General features: G+C 43.4%; 1 protein-coding gene across 1 annotated transcript in view; it reads right to left on the bottom strand.

Annotated features, from left to right (window-relative positions):
* The window catches only part of FYB2 (FYN binding protein 2), an 86738-nt gene that overhangs the window by 37586 nt on the left and 35935 nt on the right, over positions 1 to 13217 (bottom strand). Inside the window, 4 exon segments of the mRNA XM_029231088.1 lie at positions 3019 to 3178; positions 6196 to 6298; positions 10284 to 10315; positions 12580 to 12614. Coding sequence (XP_029086921.1) covers positions 3019 to 3178; positions 6196 to 6298; positions 10284 to 10315; positions 12580 to 12614 — 330 coding nt within the window.

Below are 13217 nucleotides of genomic sequence, written 5' to 3'. Positions count from 1 at the left end.
TTTATTTGGAAAGTTTACATGCTGTGTCTATCTTTTGACAGTTACCTTAGTAAAGTTAAAATTATAATTACAGTATAACATACAGGAAAGGGCACAAATCATAAGAGTATAGATCAGTGAATTTTCCCAATGTGTGCATGAGGATCAGCTATGGTAACAGATTTTTTTCCCTTTACCCAGCACCAGGGGCAAAATGGGCAAATTTCCTTCTGCTCCCTGGGGTTTGTCTTATTAATTCTTCTTTTCTTTTAATGGAAGGAAGTAATTATTTTTATTTTTTTCAAAAGAGGCCCATTTGTATAGAAGGAGTATAGAAAGACACTCAATTGTATTTTTTTTCCTCAAAACTTTCCTCTCTGTTTTCACACCCACTTTCCTTGACTAAACATTTTGTGCTTCTCATCACAAGAGAGTGGGGAACTATTGCAGAGAACTATTAAATGGGTTTAGCACAAACTCCCTTTGTACTTTAGCAGTATGTACAGATTACTTAGAAGAATCTTCTTCAGACTGTTCTCAACATAGTGTAATTCCCAAATCTATAGTGACTCTTCATGGACAGTACTTAATTGCTTGAAAATGGTTTTCAGCCCCTTATTTAGGCCTCTCCTTTAACTCTTTTATTCACTTCAGCTTGTTTTCCCTCCTTCCATTTTTTTCTACACTCCAAATTAGTCTATCCACTTCTCATCTTAAGGCGTGGTTTTAGATTCAACACTACCTCTGTGCTTTTCATGTATCATTTATCTCATTAGAAATGTCTATTTTTATTTGTCCCATTTCTTTATTTTTTCTAAATTTTATTGTGTTAAGAACACTTGAGGTCCACTTTCATAATAAATTTATAAGTACACCATATAGTACTGTTAAGAATAGGCACAGTCCTATTCATTCTGTGTGGACATAATTCTTTGAGGTCCCTGTTATAAACTCACTTTGGACAAGCCCTGGGTTATAGCTCCTGTCCTCTGTACACCATGCAGTCAAAACCGGAGCTCAAGGGATTCAGAGCTCAGTGAAAACCCTCAGGGCCAGAGTAGCTTTGGCACTCACTCATTGCCCAGGGTTCCTGGTTACTGCAGGTATGTGGATGCTTCCTTTTAAATCAGTTCTGTTATACTTTTATGAATTTTCCAAAAAAAATTATTCTTTACTTGTTTTAGTCAGGAGAATCATTCAGATTGTCAAATCTACCATACTCTCTCACTGAAGTTTGATTTATTCTTTCATTCCTCCCTTTAACAAAGTTTTGTTGGGTATATCCACTGTGCCAGGTTGCAGAGATACAGAGAAAAATATCAAATGGTCTCTGATCCCATGGTGCTCACTGTGTACCGTGGGAAACAAACATGTACACCATGAATTATAATGTAAGGCATACTGTAATTTTTTTTAAAAAAAAGGAAATAAAGAGAACTGACAGTTATGTAGCAATGAACCACGTACTTTATACGCATTGACAAAGAGCCCTGGGAAATAAATAGTACTACCCCCATGTGTACATAAAAGTAAATTTCCCAAGGATGTAGGATTAATGCATAGTAATTCTGGGTCCCAGAAATGCTTGACTCTAAAACCTAATATGGAAAAGTGGTCATTTGGTTGCTGTTAAGAGTGAGCGATTATGGTCTCTGGAGAGTGGGAAAGAGGAGGATGGAGGTAAGGAAGGCCTCAGAAGAAGTGACTTCTAAGATAGATCTTGAAAGATGACTAGGACATCAGCAGGTAAAGAATGGGCATAAAACCATCTCAGACAGAGGAAAGAGGTCAAGCGAAGTTATAGGGGCACTAAAGCATATGACATAGTCAGTTAACTTAGAATAAAGAGTATATTGGGAAGGAGGTGGGTGGCAGGGATGCAGCCATCTAGCCTGGAGGCAGACTTTATAGGGCCTGAGTCCATCTTATGATTGCAATGTATTCTCATCACTCTGATTATAGCACATTATGAAATGTTTGCCATGGCTTATTGGGCTGGAGTAGACATCTGTTTTGCCTACCCAGTGTCTACTGTTTTTTCATGATAACAGCTTTCTAATTTTCCTTGGGAAATCCTTCAATCTGAAATGATACCGTTTGGGTAGAACTAATTCTACCTTCAGCTCCAGATGTGAATTTATGACACTGGCGGGGTCAATCAGAGCATCCTATCCCACATTCATGATAACTGGATAGGGGTTGGCATGTGACACAATCAAGCCAACAAGACTCAAATCTGGGCCTTTTCTTGAAACTGTTGAGAGGATAACCACTTCTAGCTTTCTTCTGGGGCTCCTAAGAGGACAGATAGTGTGTAAGCCTGTCACTGCTAGATGCCATCTTGCCTCCACAAGGGTACAGTCTGCTTGAAAATGGAGACAAGAGGGAGGGGAGCAAAGCCAGGAGTAGAAAAAGTAATACTGAGTCCTTGTGATACTGTTTGTGTCCCTGGGTCCAGCCATGCCCAAACCTTCTGCTAGGTGAGCCTCCTTTTCCTCTTTTGCTTAACACACTATGATTTGATTACTTGCAATCAAGAGTCTGGCCTCACATGAAAGTAAAATGCGACTTGAATAAAGTCAAAGAATAATATCATACTATGTCATCAGTGTGTCAATGTCTTGGGTCTACAAAGAACAATAGGAGCCGGTACATATAAAAAGAAATCAGCAACATTTGCTGAGTACCTATTACGTAACATATGTCAGATTTGGTCCTCACCAAACCCCAGTTTGATCTATATTATGATCCCCCTTTTTTATGATCCCTTTTTATAAATGAGGAAACTGAGGAATATGAAGGAATATAGAGTTACTATGTAACATAGCTAATAAGTATGAGAGCCTAGATTTGAACGCAGGCCTTCTGCTTCTAAATCCAGTGATTGTTCACTCTTGCACAGCTGCCTCACTCAGGCAAGTGACTTTGTATATAATAGATGCTCAGTAAATATTTATAAAAGAAATTAAAATTTTGGTCACACACAGCTTTAAAATAATTTGATAATGGTGAAGAGAACCAGAAAGAAACACAACTCACAGTGGCCATCGGAGTGTCTGGCCAGCTTGGGGTCCTTGGGGCAGGCCTCTGTCTGGATGACGTCAATCTCAGCGTCCTGCTTCCCGGCCAGTGTGCTCCTCCTACCCCTGTGGACTTTCACCATCTGGGTTTTTCCAGGTGTGTCTTCATAGGTACCCACCTAAACACATGCAACAGGGACAGTCTGGCGGGGCTTTGGTTTATCTGTTGGTTTTTGCTTACTCATGCTGTTCTGTATTCATTCATTCCTCCCAGGTAGCCACTGTTTAGTCCTTTATTTAACAGAGTCTTATCTCTCTAAGTTTCACAGGAGCACATATAATGTCTTTTGTTGCCCTCTGAACAGCCAGTGAATGCCTGGCACAGAGGCAGGCCCATAGGACACAGTCAGGATATAATGGAGCTCTGACCGCAGCATAGGCTCTTGATATATTTTATCTCACTTACTCTGCATGAGGAAACATCATGATTCCTCTTGATAAAGAATTTAGAAAGGTTAAATAACTGACTTCTGGTCTCATAGCTAGTCATCTGCAGGCCTGGACCCCAAAGCCCTGTGCTCTTGCCTACCAAAGGATGCTGTGTTCCTTTTACCTGACATTTCATCTTCCCACCCTCCATTCTTCTGTTTTCCCCCGCTTCTTTCCACACTTCCTCCCTCCAGCATCTGTCACACACTTACTGAAGGAAATAACATGCTAAGCCCTGGAGAAAGAGAGAGATGCGATGGGCATAGTGGCTTCCACGCTGGTCGTGGAGCAATACATGCAAACAATTAAGGTATATTGCGGTGAATATCATTTACAGCAGGATTGCTCACTGAGGTGGAAATAGGAGGGGCAGGTCAGTTCTTGTGGCTAGGAGACAGGGTGGGGAAGACTTCAGAAGCAGGTTTTATGAAACTATTTTAAAATTTAAGTAAGAGACTGGTTGAAGCGATAAGGAATACCTGGTAGATAAATCAACACAGGCAAAGGGACAGAAGTGTTAGTGTCCTCATAAGGGTGGGACAGAGGCTATTGATGAAGGAACAGTGAAGGGCACAGAGGACGGAAGACTGGAGGTGAGACTGAAAATGTCAGCTAGAATGGAGCTGAGTTATGAAGGGTCTTGCACACGAGGCAAAAAGTGTGGGCTTTATCTCCTAGTCTTAGGGAGCTAGGCAGGGGAGAAACCTGATCAGATTTGCATTTCAGAAAGATCTGGATAGATTGGCAGGAAGAGACACTGGAGGCAGAGGCGAATTGGGGCAGTTCTGGCCATCCAAGTATTTCATAATTACGAGATGACAATGGGAGAGGAGATTACTGTCCTTTCGACTACAAGTGGACACAGGGTTCACTGTGACAATCATCTGAAAGTATTTGCAAAAAGGTAAAATCATGAATAGATACAAGGCATGGAGTTTCCTGAGTTCTTGGTGGGATCTGGGCAAACGAAGAGGAAAAGAAGAGGAGGGGCATTCTTTTAAGTCACACAGCCAAGAATGAAATTTTTAAATGGGGAAAAATGACAGCAAAGTAATGATATCCTTCCACAAATGACACAAATATGGTGTTTCACGCAAATATAGTGACCACCGACCTTCAGCAGAGCCCCTACTGCAGCAGTGCATGGAGTCTCTGAGGGCTGTCCTGGGGAATGGTTCCTACAGAGTCAGTTTGAATCACAATGGATCGTATTCCTACTGATGTACCATCTACATTTGACCCCAAAGAGCACTGCCCAGCTAGACCACCCACCACATTTACCTAACACATTCCAAATAACTTAACAATTTCCCAAACTCAAATCCACTCCATGAAAGTAGGACTATGTCCCTTTGGTGGTAACCTGACCCCATCTCTGGTTCTTGGCCAGCACTTGGTCAGCACTGAAAAAGGGCACATCCCTGCTTTTGCCCTTTCATGGTCAGTATCCCTTTTTCTTTCTTTTTTTTTTTTTTGGATGTGGACCATTTTTAAAGTCTTTATTGAATGTGTTACAATATTGCTTCTGTTATATTTTATGTTTTGGTTTTATGGCTGCGAGGCATGTGGAATCTTAGCTCCCCAACCAGGGATCGAACCCGCAGCCCCTGCATTGGAAGGTGAAGTCTTAACCACTGGACCACCAGGGAAGTCCCTCACGGCCAGTGTCTTTAATCATGTCCCTCTGCTGCCTTTCTCATACGGTCCTGATGACCCCCTTCCTGATCTCTGGCCTCATCACCCATTATGGCCTTGCTCCTGCCCTCTGACCTTGAGACACCATGCTGCCGCACTGGCTCTGGTCCCTGTCTTTTGTTATTAATGACTTACTTCTTTGAATCATGCCGTTTTGTGACCCTCTGTAAACACCCAACCTGGTCCAGCCCAGCCTCTGGGCCTACACCCCAGTTCAGGCCCACACCACCACCAAGGTGCTTGATTTACCCAAGCCCTGGGTGGAACTGGAACAATTTGGTAGGTTGAGATAGGCACATCTCAAACAGGCATCTCGAATGTTTTGAGCCCTGGTAGTAGCCCCAGTGGTATCTATTGTTTAAGCCTCTGGTTTTGAAGGGGATAGTGTCCATTGGATATGGATACACACATATACAGTGCTTACCATTAACAAACAATGTTCATTAATCCATTAATTTATTAACAACAATATATTTCATTTTAATGGTAGCTTGTGGCTTACAAAACACCTTCATCTACATTATTTCATTTCATTTTCCCATCACAAATGAGGTAGAATCAGGATGGGCGTGGGGATGGTATAATCAGGTGTGGATTATTTATTCTCACTTTACACATGAGATGCCTGAGCTCAGAGACTAACTTCCTGTTCTCAGCAGGGCCTCAGAGCACAGAACTTAAGGAGCCCTCCCTCCAGGTTCTGCAAGAGCAGGGTGGTCACCTGAGTGACTGTCTCTTTGTATTTTGCCCTCTGGGTACCTTGCTGGATTCATACCCATCTCAGCCCTGCTTATGAGGCCTGCTTCCTGGCTAATAAGTCCAAGGCTAGAGTTCAGTGTTAGTGTCCTGTCGATTTCTTTGATAAAACACCCAACACCCACTGCATCTTCGGACTGTCTCTCTGTCTCTCTGGAGAGTTACATGGCTCAGCCTCTAAAAAGTCACCCCATGAACTGATCCTATTACATGGCTGACGAGGACTGTTTGGTCTGGAACCCTAGAACACAGATACCTTGGAAACATAGTCTGAACATAGATCCTTTTCTGTTTTTCGTGGTTCCAATTTGCATGGTTCTTTTTCCTTCATTTTTTTATCTTCGTCTTCATGTTTCAGGCTGAAATGTGAAGAGATACCAGGGAAAAAGTGAAGGCGAGAGTATTTTGATGATAGCGTGCCCCTAACCCTTTTTTTTTTTAAAGATGAGGGGACCAGAATCAAGTCAAACATAGAACATTTCCCTGAGTTTCTGCCTGCTCCAATCAATGCCAGAGTGAATTCCTGCTTAAAATCTCTTAATAACTTCCATTGCCTGATGGATAAAATATCAGCCCCCACCTTTCTTTCCAACCCCGTCTCCGTCTGCACCTTCTATCCACGTTTATTCTAGTCTACACTCTCCTAATTCCCCAATCCTTCCACCCCATTTTGAGCAACTCTCCCTTCGTATTTGCTATTTCCCTTGTCAGTCATGCCTTCCACACTTTACACTGCTGAGAAACACAGTACCCTTTCCAATCTGTCTAAATCAGCTTACCTCTGAGAAGCTTTGCTTGATTCTCCCAAGCAGCCATACCCTTTAATCTGTTCCCCTAACACGCTGTCCCTCTATCTTGTATTAAACTGTAGTGTCTATGGATATGTTTCCAGTTCCTCCACTTTCCCTTGTCAACTAACTAAAAATCAGAGCTCTGTTATTTATCTGTATCCCCAGCACTAATGCTGTGTAACTTGTGGTAGCAAAGTGATCCCCAGCCAGTATTCCTTCATAAGAGGCATGACTGCCATGCACCAGTAATATGGACACCAGCCACAGTGGAAGAGCAGAGGAGGGAGTCGAGGTGGAGAGTTTAGTGAAAAAGCTGGAAGCTGGGACAGAACACTGAGGAGCATCAGCCTCCACGTGAGACCTTCTGTTTCTGGCATCAGAGTGAAGTAGACAGTCCTACAACCACATTCACATGGAAAGCAGAGACAGAAGAGCCCGCAAAGAAAACCAGAGGGCTTCCCTGGTGGCGCAGTGGTTGAGAGTCCGCCTGCCGATGCAGGGGACACGGGTTCGTGCCCCGGTCCGGGAAGATCCCGCATGCCGTGGAGCGGCTGGGCCCGTGAGACATGGCCGCTGAGCCTGAGCGTCCGGAGCCTGTGCTCCGCAACGGGAGAGGCCACAACAGTGAGAGGCCCGCGTACCGCAAAAAAAAAAAAAAAAAAAAGAAAACCAGAAGAGGTGGTCGTGAAGGAAGGAGAAACACCAGGAGAGAGTGCTGTTCCCAAAGACAACGGGAAGAGTTTTAAGGAGTTTCACTCATCCATTCATCCAATGACTGATGACTCTTATCCACCATTAAGGCCACTAGTTCTAGAACATATATTAGAACAGGGGCTTTGTAGGCAGGGCTGGGTTCCAGCCCCCACTCTGTCTCTTTCCAAAAGCCTAAGATGAACTTTTCTAAAAATCAAATTTTTTCAGAATGGAGATATATATATATATATATATATATATATAAAACTGTCAAATTACATTTAATATTGTGACTCCTAGGAATGCTAGGGGAGAGGAGTACATTACTTCTGCTTTAAAACTCTTTCGTGGTTTCCACCGACCTATAGGATAAGGTCTAAATCTGTGCCATCAAGACAGTGGCCACTGTCCACATGTGGCTATTGAACACTTGAAATGTGTCTGGTCCAAACTGAGCTGTAAGCGGGACTTCCCTGGTAGCGCAGTGGTTAAGAATCTGCCTGCCAATGCAGGGGACACGGGTTTGAGCCCTGCTCTGGGAAGATCCCACATGCTGCGGAGCAACTCAGCCTGTGGGCCACAACTACTGAGCCTGAGCTCTAGAGCCCACAAACCACAACTACCGAAGCATGCGCACCTAGATCCCGTGCTCCGCAACAAGAGAAGCCACCGCAATGAGAAGCTCATGCACTGCAACAAAGAGTAGCCCCCGATCAACGCAGCTACAGAAAGCCCGTGCACAGCAACGAAGACCCAAAGCAGCCAAAAATAAATTTATTTAAAAAAAAATTGAGCTGTAAGTATAAAACATATCTGGATCCTGAAGACTTGGTATGAAAAAAAGGATCTAAAATATTTCATTAGTAACTTTTGTGTTGATTACATGTTGAAATGATAATGTTTGGGATCTATCAGGATAAATAAAATACATTATTAAAATTCATTTCACTTTTTATTTTTGCTTTTTAAAGATGGCTACTAGAAAAAAATTAAGTGACATATGTGGTTTGCATTACATTTCTATTGGACAGGGTTGCTCTGAATTTAATTAGGGAGCCCAGGCCCTCCTGGATCCAGCTCTGCATATGACCCCGGCCTCATTCCTGCCGTTCCCACACCGTACTTTGTGCTCAAGCATCATCCAGCTCTTTGTGGATCCCTGTACTGGCCTCACGGTTCAACACTATGTCTTTGTTTCCACTTGTCCTTTGCCTGGGGCATGCCTTCTGCCATTTTCACCTGGCCAGTTCCTACATGTTTTCACGATTCAGCTCAGTTGTCACTCTTGAAGGAAGCATGCCTGGTGCCTCACCTCTGTGTTTTCACAACTGCCTTAGCAGTGATTATATGATATTGTAATTTCCTACTTACGTGGTCATCTTCCCTCCAAGGGACCCCCTCATCCCAACCACTCTGGTCTCCACTCTCATCTTGCACTAAGCATTAGAGATATATTCTATTCATTTTTGAACCTCAGAGTCTAGCAGTGTCTGAACAGAGAAAAAGCTCAATAAATATTGAACTAAATAGGTAATCATCTGACACGTGCCTCCTATGAGCCCAGCACCATGCCAGGTGCTACAAGGTAATCACAGGGGTCATGAATTTAGGGTCAGGCAAGAACCCAAGGAGAGAGATGAAGCAGGGTTTTCCCCCATGATTCAGCTCGTGTGTTTTTAGCCTCAGCCAGGAAATGTTGATACTTGCTCCTCCAGAGCTCATGGACCATGTTTATTTTAATGCATTAAAAAGATGCAGACATAGAGAATGGACTTGAGGTCACAGGGAGGGGGAAGGGGAGGCTGGGACGAAGTGAGAGAGTAGCATGGACATATATACACTACCAAATGTAAATCAGATAGCTAGTGGGAAGCAGCTGCATCACACAGGGAGATCAGCTCGGTGCTTTGTGACCACCTAGAGGGGTGGGATAGGGAGAGTGGGAGGGAGACACAAGAGGGAGGGGATATGGAAACATATGTATATGTATAACTTATTCACTTTGTTATACAGCAGAAACTAACACAACATTGTAAAGTAATTATACTCCAATAAAAATGCTAAAACAAAATTAAAAAAAAAAAACCTCCAGGGAGAGAGAGAGAGAGGGAGAGAGAGAGAGAGAGAGAGAGGCGGACTCTGAAGAGTCAGGTAAAAGCACTGTTATGTGCCAAGGCCCTGATCTGGACCAAGAATGAGAAAAATGGACCCTGCCCACAAGGAGCACACAGACAAGAAGGGGAGGGGAGGGTGAGGATGAACTGGAATCTTAGCAAACAAACGACATACGTGACATTAGTGCAAACGTGTGTGTGCCTTACAGCAGTACTGCAGGGAAGGGACTGACTACTTCTCTCTGAGGAGGGGAATTAGGAAGGCTTCTTACAGGAGGGGACATTTGATGGTTAGTAGAAGTCTGCCAGATCATTAAGTTGGGGTGAATGAATTAAATGAGCAAAGGCAAAGAGGCCTGAAGCAGCATGGTGCATTTTGGAAACTGTAAATTCTTTGGGATCCATGTGATTGCTATATGCCTGTTTGACTGTGTCTCTCCCACCGGGGAACCCCTGAGGGTAGTGGCTAGGTCTCTGTCACTGCTCCAGCCCTAGTGGTTAGCAGATGGCCAGCACGTTGGGGACTCAGCAAGCCTCTGCTGAGTGAGTGCAGTGTGCTGGAACGAGATGAACCTGAAAGGCCAGGCAGGACCTCTGAGCACCGTTTCTGCACCAGGCACCTTGAAAGGTGCTAGGGGTGTTGAACCAGGTCAGGCACTGGAAACAGCTGGCCCATTAAGGAAAACCAGTGCAGTGCAGAGTGTCAGCAGCTGATGCATGCTTTTCCTTTGGATGATAAAACTCACCTAAGTCCTTGATGGAGAAAACTCTTCCAAGGCTGAAAGTAAAGAGGAAAACGGTCATTTTCAGAAACCTACCCAAGTCAAACCCCAACCAGGCCTCTATTGTTTGGTTACAGATCATTAGAGACCTGACCGGCCAGTGAGGTCTCAGTACAGAGCAAAGGTAGACACCGACAACAGAACGTTCCATGAACTGCCAGTGTAACTGAAGATCAATCGAAAAGAAAACAGGCGTTTCTGAAGTTACGGCGCGTGCCAGCGGGAACGTGTCATTTGACTTAGAAAAATAAACCGTTCTCTGCACACCTTTCCAGGAATGCACCTGTAGAACAAAGAACTTTCAAATCTCACGAGCAAACAGGAATGTGCGATATTTGAGCAATGTTCCAGGGGGCAAAATTGGTACAGGCAAGTGTGCAAGCCACGCTGGGAATTCCCCGTTCCTGATCACGTACCGCCTGATCATAATTCAGCTCTCACGTTATCTAGACTTGGTGCCATTAAAATTATGTCCCAATGACCATAACATAGCTCCTCATTTAGTCAGTTGTCACATATCTGATGCCATTCCCTATCTGGATTCTAGCCAAGAACCTGAAGAGAACAGAAAATATCTAAGCATCCAAAATGCTGCCACAAAGTCCAGGCCCAAGAGCTCATATACCCTCCTTTGAGGAGAGCCTCACAGCTTTCATTCAGGGATGACTGGCTCTCATTTTCCATATAATCCTAGCAGATTGGATGACAGCACTGGTAGAAAGACAAGTCAGACAGACCTTGCTTTGTATCTTTGCTATATTATTTATAGGTTATTTAACCTCTCTGAGCCTTGAGTTCTCGTCTGTAAAATGCAAGCAGGGATACCAGCTCACAGGGTGACTGGGACACACACACACAGGCACAAGTGCCTGTCCCCAAACAGGGACTTGGTGTGCGCTCGACCACATGAAAGACTCACTGCTGGACACAAGAGGCTGACAGGAGAAGGAAATAATAATTGATAGAGATAAGAAAACAACTACAGCAAACAGACCGTGGAGGTTTGGTGTGAGGACAACTGGCTCTGAACACCTCTGAGGGCCCAAGAGCATCTCATAAGAAAAGCATGAACAGTGCCCATTCAGCCCCTTATGTTCCAGGGGACTCCAAGTCATAAAGAAATCAGATTCCAGCCACCAAGCTCAAAAACACTGAGATGAACGTAATGCATATCTGAGGGCTGAAAGATTAAAAAAAAATACTTTCATGCTTTTTATTTTGAATGAGATAAAATTTGGTCATTTGGAAAGTTCCCTTGTGCAGAGAAGTTTATTATTTGCTGATACTGCCAGCTAAGTGAAGCATCTTAATGAACTGTTTCTGCTTTCGTTAATAGGAATAATAATCATTTATAGTTTTCTATCTATAAAGTGTATCACAAATGAACAATCCTTTCCAGTAAGCATTAGAACCATGAAGCAGAAAGATGAAGGACCTCAACTAAATGTACCCAGTGATCAAGGAGTAGTACCTTAACTGTCCCAGTTAAAACATTAGGTAAGTGCCTACTGTGTACCACGTGCTGTACTAGGTGCTCATCTACTTTGTCTGGCTTAGTTCTCTCAGCAATTCAGTGAAACAAGTATTGGTCCCTCATTTATTGAGCCTCTACTACTGCAGATTAGGTAACTACAAGGCATATGCTTCCTGCCCTCATGGCGAACGCACCGTTTTAGAGAAGACAGCTGTAGCTCAGAGAGGTAAAATGCCTGGGATAGATTCCAGCACTTCCTATTAAACTGTTTATCTGAATTTACCTCTTTTCATTCTTACAATGACTTCTGGTGGAGATGCTTCTATGACCACTATTTTACACATGAGGAAAGGGAGGTTCAGGGTCACACAGACAGGAGCAGGGATCAAAGCCCATGATTCTGCTTGGGCCCTAAATCAAGTTGCTAGCACTGTGCCCACCAGAAGCCCAGAAAATATGCCTTCAGGAGTCTGGTCATTTGTGTGAAAGCACAGGAGCTCTTCTCTCTGAAGGGACAGTTATTACAGGCCAGTTGGTGCTGGCCACCCTAGATAAGGGGCCAGGAACGGATTAGGACCACCTTCTCCCATCCTAACACATTTTCTGTCTCTGATCTTATAGGGCCTCAGGCTTCAGAGTCTTAGCAGCTAGAGTCTGGAAAATCCCCCCAAATCAGGGGAAAACCCAAAACAAAGGCCATCCCTCCCTCATGAAAGAAACTACTTCAGAATCAACTCTGCACACTTGCTTTAGTTATGAAGCTGATAAGAAGAGAATAAACAATACCTTTTGGAGTTCTTCAATTCTGACTTCATAAGTTGCTAAAATAAACATGAAAAAATTATTTCAAGGCAGTTCCTTATAGTACCCATTTCTTATACAGTATGCAGGATTAAAGCAATTATAGAAGGTGGCAGAGTTCAGTTTTCTCAACCTTCAGAACAATCTGCCTATGGGAGACTTGTCCACGTGGTTTGGGAAATTCTCAGGTCATCGATCACGGTATCATGTCTGGGGGGATTTCTAGGATGGAATGTACAGTGAATTTGTTTCAAAAACATCTGAAACAATTTTCAGTTTCCTTTTTGTTAAGCAGATTCATACTCTACGATGAAGAGAAAGTACTACAATTTAGTGGTAGCAATCAGAAGGCAAACTTGAAAGGAAAGGGAAAGGAAAAAGGCCAACAAAAGTCCAAATCCCACTTCAACAAGATAAACTCCACAGCACGCCTAAAAATGTTTGGCTCCCTGAGCGTTTTGTTTCCTTAGTACAGCTTGGAAAGAGGAGACTGACCACCAACTAAGGCTTGAATACCTTTTGATTTTTTCAAAGGTTTCGTGGATTTTATTTAATGACGAAGCCAAATTTAACCATTAACAAATACAAGTAGTAGCAAGAACTTGGGTTCACAGACTAGTCCT

The sequence above is a fragment of the Monodon monoceros genome, unplaced genomic scaffold (assembly GCF_005190385.1).
Source record: "Monodon monoceros isolate NGI ecotype Baffin Bay Population unplaced genomic scaffold, NGI_Narwhal_1 Super_Scaffold_18, whole genome shotgun sequence".
Classification (NCBI taxonomy): domain Eukaryota; kingdom Metazoa; phylum Chordata; class Mammalia; order Artiodactyla; family Monodontidae; genus Monodon; species Monodon monoceros.
This window is presented reverse-complemented; position numbering and strand designations above follow the sequence as displayed.